The sequence below is a fragment of the Strongylocentrotus purpuratus genome, unplaced genomic scaffold (assembly GCF_000002235.5).
Source record: "Strongylocentrotus purpuratus isolate Spur 01 unplaced genomic scaffold, Spur_5.0 spur5_contig_845, whole genome shotgun sequence".
NCBI classification, from domain to species: Eukaryota; Metazoa; Echinodermata; class Echinoidea; order Camarodonta; family Strongylocentrotidae; genus Strongylocentrotus; species Strongylocentrotus purpuratus.
The window spans coordinates 648,335-656,913 of record NW_022145552.1 but is presented as its reverse complement, the minus strand read 5'-3'; the positions used below and the strand labels follow the sequence as shown (position 1 = coordinate 656,913).

Genomic DNA, 8,579 nt, shown 5'->3' with positions numbered 1-8,579 from the left:
ACTTTAAAATATACAGTGAAAAACAATATCTAAAATGTATTGTGTATATCCACAGACACGTTAAAGTCGTTGACGTCGTTTCAGATAAAATACCCAAATAATAACAATGTATCCTGAATTTGAACAATTATGAAGTGATAATAAAAAAACATCATACAGTGTATGATATGCTTGAGCGCTAGTTACTTTGGCAGCTCGGCTACGACCAGGGTAATATGTGTAAAGCGCCATGAGCGTCAGAACCTGACGGATACCGGCGCTATATAAATAACCATATTATTTGTTTAATTATTATTTAGTATAACGACATGGTCGATATTCCGGATATCATTCTTATATAACTGCGACTTCTAATACATCATTCTCCACAATTTAACCACAGAACTACAAAGATAAAAAATATATCAACAACGGAAATAAATAATAATGTGACAATGTGCTAACAATAACTCATTCTCCTATTAGTGAGCCAACCATACCAAATAATGTAAGACTACATCAACATTCCTATAAAAATGATGATTAAACTTTCGCTTGCATAAAAACAAAAGTACCAATATAACCATTATCTTTTATCAGCATATTCACATAAATGACTCAATCATACCTGGAGTATCCTCAGCTGTAATCCAGCTCAACAACTCAGTATATGGCAACTGCTAGGAGTCACTGAAAACGTGTCTCTTATTGCAGACGCCCTAAGATTTAAGACATCGGCCTACATATCAAATATATAGTATGGTCATTTAGCCAATTCTACCTGCAATAAGCTATCCTCATTTAAACCAACCCAAAGTATATCTCTATTGATGATAGTATTGTATTACATACATGTAGTTGTTAGTATCACTAAAATATAATTTGCAATAATATGAACTGGTTCTGACCCAGTAAGGTCTGACTGTCTGACACATAGACTAGAGGAGGCACGATAGCTCAGTCGGTAGAGTGGTCTCGTAGTACGGCGACCCGAGTTCGAAACCAAGGCGATGCTCTAGTGCCCTTTGGTATAAGGCATTAATTAATCCTCATTACCAGGTCCCTCGGAGAAGACCTAAAGCCGTCGGTCCTCAGGCTGCCTACTAACAAGCATTTATGCTTTCTTAGCAGTCAGGTAAAATAACCACTAATACTACTAACATATAATTCACAATACTTATGAACAGGTTCTGACCAAGTAAGGTCTGACTGTCTGACACCTATACTAGTCATTATCCACTTAAACTACGAAACAAAGTCATGCTGAATAACTTTCAACAATGTGCTTCACTATGTGCCCTGTACCCTTTAAATAAACTACTGCTGTATTGTATCTCATTAAACAAGTAAAAGTCTCTATAAAAGTGAGCGAAGTCCGTTGTAGCTGTGTGACATCATAACTCTGTACAATACATTTATGGTTATAGTAACTTCATAATTTCAAATCTGATACTTAATCACATTTGATTATAAATTCACATTGCTCGAAATTAATATAGATTCACTGCAAAACAAAAAAAATCACATTGGTGACTGAGTCTATGTTTTCTTTCCTATACCTGTCTGTTGCAATATTCACCATCATCCTCTCCTTGCCATACCTTTTCTGGCGTGGCGTACTTCTCGAGGAATGGCAAGATGCGAGGGAACACATCCTTGGAGGCATCCTTCCCCATGACGCAATCCAGGTGTCCATACTCAGGGACCTGGAACCACTCATAGTCCTGATCAGGGTTCGCTTCCTTCAATCTGATGTAGCTCTGCCTCGTTGCCTCGATATCCCAACTTCTGTTCAACGATCCGACGAGATATAAAATTGGTATATCCAGCTTACTCATGGCCTTCCGATACTGTGGTGAATGGAGCCGGTTCTTCGACTTGAAATCCGGTGTATAGATGTCTTTGCCCTTGAAGTCGGTTAACTGTCCCTTCCGGAAGCAGACAGCGAGATGGTGATAGTAATCTTTCTGTCCGAAGCCAAACCATTCGGTCAAGGTTTCATGCGTACTGTCATTAATGTTGCGATGTTCCCACATGAGTCCGAACATTGAGGTTATCCTGTGACATACCGAATTACTGCACTGGTTCTTATTGTCGAGTGTAGATCGCGCAAGAGTTTTGGCCACCGAAGTCATCATTTTTTCTCGCACGTGATCGTTCTTGTCTGTATACGCATTGAGTCCTGTGAATCCGAATGCAACGGCGATGGTATCAAGCCTGGTACTTGCTTTGGCATGGTTCAAGGCTGATGCGATGATGCAGAATCCGGTTTGTGAAGCAACGAAGCATCGGATCTTCCTCCCGTCAATATGGCCCCCAAGCATAGCCATGTGCATCGTGAGAGAACCGACACAATGTGCCCAGACCTGGAGGTCGGGTGACTCAGTTGTCTTCAAAATAAAGTCTACAACAGGAGGTAGGTCTTTCTCTGCAGCGTCGTGCATTTTAGTAGGATTCCGATGTGAAGGAAGGGCTACTGAGAACCGCATTTCTAGGGCCCACATATCGTACCCATGCTCGCAGAAGAACTCTACGGCACTCTTATCTATTGTATCTAACGCAAAAATCCTGCTTGTGACACAGAGTCCATGAAGGAGCAGGATTGGTCCCTTGTTACCGCATTTGTAGCGAGTCATCAACAGAGGCACACCGTCGTTGGCCTTGATATGGTACACCTCGGGCTCGATGCCTTTCAGATTTAGAGGGCGCCTCTCACGTGCCGAAGTTTTGGGACAGAACTGTGTGGGAGAGAACATATTGCTAGTATGGATGATAACACCACCAAGAAAGAATCCTAATCTGGCTTTCCACTCTACTTCCAGTTTCTTGTCATCCCCCGGTCCTGTGATCGCAATGCCTGCAAGCTCTTTGGCAACATCCGCCAGTAAGGTGGAGACATGGCCAGTGGTCAAGGTCTCAGCCGTAAAACTTGGCCCTTTCTTGATGACAATACTCATTGAAGAGACGTCGGTTGCGTCATTCCCCGCGTCATTCCCGACAAACGTGTCCTCGCGGGCCGATCTAATGCCTTTGAAGAAGTAGTCCTCCTCTCCGAAAGGCAACAGCGTCTCGTAGACCATGCTTTCGTACTCCGAATTGGTTTCGCTGGACCGTTCAACGTAGAACTTGCCACCAGAAAATGGTACCGGTTCCTTGCATAACACTGCACAGTTGAACTCACCGATGATCGTTGCCTCATGACGAGGAGATTTCTCTATCATATGGATGACGTCATCTGTCCCAATGGTGACTGTGAAGTCGCACGGATGCTTGGAACCATCTATGTTCACGAACCCAGTCATGTGACTCGAGTAGTGCCCTCGAAGTTTAATTCCTTCGTTGCCTTTTCCTGTTCAACAGATAACGAAAAAACAAAACAAGATTATAATAAATTATTAGGATTAGGCATAGAGGGATAGCAATCAAACCACCTTTATAGAAGTGTGCACATTTATATCTGAATACTTTGACTAAACATATTTATCTAAGTTTACAGAAAAGGAACAATTGGTACAAATTAGAATTCCTTCGATTTTTGCGCAATAAATATTCATCTCAAATATTTAGAAATTAGATAGGTGCGCTTTGGAGTGCACATGGGAGGGGGAGAAAAGCAACAGGGTTACCAAAATACTTGAATGTGTTATGATTTCCTTCCCATTATCAAAACATAATTCTGTATACAATTCCTTCATCTCCTCCCCCTCCCTTTTTTTTCTCTCTCTCTTTCTCTCTCCCTCCCTCTCCTTCTTCTCCCTCTATATCTCTCTCTTTGCCTAAACCTTACAATCTGTTAAATATCAACAAAGTATCACAAAACAGAAAGTGCCCCGTCTCTTACAATAATTTCGCAGTGAGAAAGTCTTGGGAACGCTTTTATTTCCTCTGTTCAAAATTGCATTCGCGATTACTGTAGGGTGGCACAATAGCAAAAAGCATGGCATTCACTCACTTGATACGTGCATGATTTTGATTCTCTGCCTAAAAATCCTAGCGGGATTTCATGGGTATTGCTAAGGTATCCAGAACATGGCAGACGGATTGGAAAGGGTAGGAAAGCGAAAAAAAAAAGGGGGGGGGGGACGATAATGGGGTGCAAAGAGAGGAAGGGTGGGAGGAAGTGAGAGCAACATATCTTAACTCTAACAGCCCAAAAAATTAGCTAGTGTTGCTATTTCCTTGGAAATACTGGAGCGAGCGTTTACTAGAAAATCTCAAATTATTTCAAGAAGAGATTCTGTCGATTTTGTTTTTGGGGGGAGGGCGAGGGGAGAGGGGGCGGGACCTTAAACCAGAACTGGGGTAGTGGACGTCGACTCCGCTCTTTTATGGATACACCTGTGAGTCTAGGATATTTTCACAACCGTTTCACAATTGCTTAGAAATTGAAAGAAGAAAAAGGAAACAAGAGAAAGAGAAAAACAAACGGAAAGAAGGTAACAACAGGCAACATATTATTCTCTCGATCCTCCCCCCTCTGTCTCTCGCTCTCTCGCTTTCTCCCTATCTTTCTCCCCCTCTCCGTTATATATGGCACGCAGAACATTGAATAAATGGTTTCAAAGTTTGACTTTAGACAGACGAAAGGTATGAGATCAAGTGTGAAATTATAAAACCCGATGGTGGAGAAAGGCAAAAATGCTCATGTACCATTAATAACTTCACCTAGGCTTTTGCTATTTTTGTAAGGGAATGCAAAGTTTCAGGAAGGCATTTTCTCAGAGGCGTTTTCGTTTAAAATCACGCATTGAGTTAGTAAATGGAATGAGGGGGGGGGGGGCTAGTAATTTATAGCAGATGGCGCAGTGGCGGATCCAGGGGGGCACAGAGGGCACGTGCCCCCCCCGGCCCCCCAAAATATGCCAATGGCTGACCTAAAAACAGTGTCCTCTTACCCCCCCCCCCGCCTATTCATCCGCTGACTGAGTCATTGCGATTTTTTTGGGACCCCCCAAAAAAGTGTCCTCTTACCCCCCCCCCCCCCAAGAGTGCAGCGTTTAGACAAATACAAATGCAAAATCTTCTCGCTCGGGAACTTCGCTCCCTTACATAATGTCCTTTAAAGTGTACAATTAAATAATGTGTGAAATTGTGTGAAATAAGTGTGAACAATTATGTTTCCTATTTTTATACTATAGTTTTGCAAAGGAATTAATTTGTTAGTGCAACAAAACTTCAAAAACCTGTGAGGGGAGAGTCACTTCCGTCATCTTTACCCCTCTCTTTCACTATGCTCCCTCGCACGAGCGTAATGATAGGGGGTGGGGGATGGGGGGGCTTGGGGGGCAATTGGGGGCAACTCGCGAAAGTAACCTTCAAGATGAGAAAGGAGGAAAAAAAGTCAACAAAACGTACAGTGCAAGGCATCGATGTTATCCTTTATAGCAAAGTAAAGGGCACGAAGAATGGGAAGTGTATACGGTAGTGGTTGACATTGTGAAGAAATATCGAACGGGATAATTTTTCATATTTTGTCCTGGTATAATTAAGAGCTCAAAACTTTAATACTCGCTGTATGATCAGTCATGTTATTATGCTCTTTAAATTTCCAGCTACTTTTAGTACTTTGCTACGAAGTTTCTGTACTTTTTATGAGATATGATGACTACGAAATTAGAAATATCGTATATGTATTTTTGTTAAAGGTCCGAAATAATTGAATACGGATTTTTCTTATAATGAAGGGTGCTGGGTCTCGATAAACACCCATCTGTGTTTGATTCTGTATTTTATTTCCTTGTTATTTCTTTTCAGGGTTTGCTAACTTTAAATAAAAATGTCCGAAAATTCTTTTGGGATTTCAGTTACCATTTTCTCCTTTAATAAGCGAGTTCGTAAATAGCTCTGGATCGAACGCATGACCCCAAAATATCCACAGATCTTTGACACGATGGATACTTCCCACGTGTGCATTTTAGAATAATCACTGCCGAAGTGATGGAGGTGCTTCACGAATACCTTTTGTTTGCCTCTTGAGAAGAATACTTCCACCTGTGTATCAGATAAATGTACTGTTGGTGCATAAATGAATACTGATTACATAACTTTCATGAGCACGATCCGAGTATTCGTCTCAATGGTTTTACAATTTGGGTACGAATGACCTGGATCTGCCCATGCGCAAATCCTAATTACGAACTCGCTTTATTCAATCATTCTGCTAACATGGCGTCGCCTGGTAAATTTGTGTTTGTTAAATCGAAATACCTCTTGCTGAATCTTCAGCTCAACCAGCTGATTGGAAATTCTCGCGATTTGGCATGGAATTTAAATTTTATACATAAGCTGAAATGTTATTATTTTGTTTATAAACCTTTCTGATTTCTTTTCATAAAATGTCTATCCAAATAATTTGTACACATGTTTTCTGGTCTAACTGCCTACACATTAAGATGAAAGGCAGTGACACTACGAACATGACTGACAAAGAGAGCGGACAAAATATACAGTTCCTCAGGTAGACAAAGGAACATCCCTTCACTGCTATTATGTAAAAAGGTGAATATGCATGTGACACCTGCTCTACTCATTTTGACATAATAGCAGTGAAGGGATGTTCCTTTGTCTACCTGAGGAACTGTATATTTTGTCCGCTTTCTTTGTCAGTCATATTCATAGTGTGAGTCCGAGCAGTCAGTTTTGTATGGTCTCTCATTATTATTGCCTGAATTTTTGTGCGTATAGTGCAAAAGCCAAGACTGGTGGCTGTTTTCTGTACACCTATAAATTCGGGAATCCTCTGCCGCAAAGTGAATTTTATTTATGACCTTTAACAAGATACGCATATAAAGTGTGTTCCATTGAATGTAAGAGGTCTGAGGTCGAGCTTTAAAAGAATAAAAAAAAATTGGCTCCAATTGGCTCCAAAAAAAAAAAAAAACAATTTATTTTGCTTCAAGAAACTTGTAGTTCTCCAGACACTGTAAGTACTTGGGCGTCTGAGTGGAATGGCGAATTGTTTTTTCGCATGGTTCTGTACACAGTAGAGGGGTTTTGATCATGATTTTTAACAAAGGCTGTCGAATACAGTGTCGTATCTAAAATAATATTCTTTTTAGAACATTTTGTTACGAGACTACACTCAGTTGATGTACAATTCCAATTATAATGAGAAGTGACTTTAATATACTTATGAATACAAATCTTGACATACAAGCTGGGCACCCCCAGTTTTCCCAACAGGCTGTCAATGTACTTAATGGCCCGAATTCACAAAGGAGGTTTGTCGACAAACCTTGGTTTTCGTACGTCATATGACGCGTTTTACGCATTTTTTACAAACCTGGTTTGTAAAGAACAATAGGAGGTTTGGCGAAACAAAGGGAGGTTTGAGCTCAAACCTTGGTCTGAGCTCAAACCTTGCTTTGTGAATTCAGGCCTCTGAGATGCAAAGTGAACTTGATACCATGGACATCTGGAGAATTAGAAATCCTACAATTAAAAATATTACATGAAAACGTTACGACCTTTAATTCAGAGCCGCTTAGATATTTGGTTATTTCTGAGATCTTACAAGCTGGACTATGTATTGAAGGTTGACATTGTTCCGGGAGTAAGCTCTCACCATTCTGCTATTGTTTTAGAATTAAAAGTTCAAACAAGGAAAAGGGTGAATGCTTTCAATCCCTCTTACGCTTACTAAACCGAAATACAAATTCATAACATATTCTATATTCTAAATCGACAAAACGATGCCAAATCAAATTATGCGCTATACAAGAATGTAATAATTACGTCTACCCGGAGGTAAAATGCTTCCTCCAATGTATATGACTTATAATGTTATAGTTAGATAATTATCAACAAATTAATGTCCGGTATGACATCAAATTAATTTCCATTGATCCTCGTACTTGAGGAAACAGACAACAGTGCCAGATTTAGCCTGCATGTTGAAATTAAACTTGCGGTTTACACACATCAAGAAAGGGATCCAAAATATGTCTTACCATCGGTCTCGTCTTTGCTCCCGTGATGTCCCATTATGTAACGAAACTCACAACTCAACTATTTTCTTGATGACGAAAATAAGGACAGTGATAGCTTCTAGCTTGGTGGTAAAAAAAAGCCTAAAGTGTATCCAGAAAGGATGTTACGTGGTTGATAGCTCTCAGCGATAATGATATTAATTGAGCAGATTCCGAGTCTGTATAGCTGCCCGTTGCATTGGCTCCGAAATATTCGGCGGATTCGGAAGACTGCACCGGACCTTGTTGGATTTTACAGGTAGAGAATAGTTCCTGAGCCTCGCAGTTACGCTCCAATCTGACGTCGCAGGAATGTGTGTGTGTGTGTGTGTGTAATAAGCGAGTTCGTAGATAGCTCCGGTACGCATTTACATAACAAGCATTTGTTGGCGGGGGGGGGGGGGGAGCAGGTCTAAATTCCAGTTGGTTCCAATTGAAACTAGTTAGGATTTCCAGCTGGTATGATTTAAACTGGTTTAAACTGGTATCAACTGGTACCAGTCAAAACCAGTTGATACAACTTGGAAACCAATAGAAATACCAGTTTAAAGTCGGACAAATAGAATACCAGTTGTTACTGGGGCCTGTAGATTACTTGTCTCATCTAGTGACCAGTTTGGAACCAATAGAAAA

General features: G+C 40.6%; 1 protein-coding gene across 1 annotated transcript; it reads right to left on the bottom strand.

Annotated features, from left to right (window-relative positions):
* Positions 1-333: 333 nt before the first annotated feature.
* Positions 334-8,250, bottom strand: LOC115926599. Its single transcript, XM_030991441.1, has 2 exons — positions 7,929-8,250; positions 334-3,328 (listed from the first exon to the last, which is right to left on the bottom strand). The coding sequence occupies exons 1-2, from the start codon at positions 7,960-7,962 to the stop codon at positions 1,533-1,535; spliced, it is 1,830 nt and encodes a 609-aa protein (XP_030847301.1). The 5' UTR covers positions 7,963-8,250; the 3' UTR covers positions 334-1,532.
* Positions 8,251-8,579: the final 329 nt, after the last annotated feature.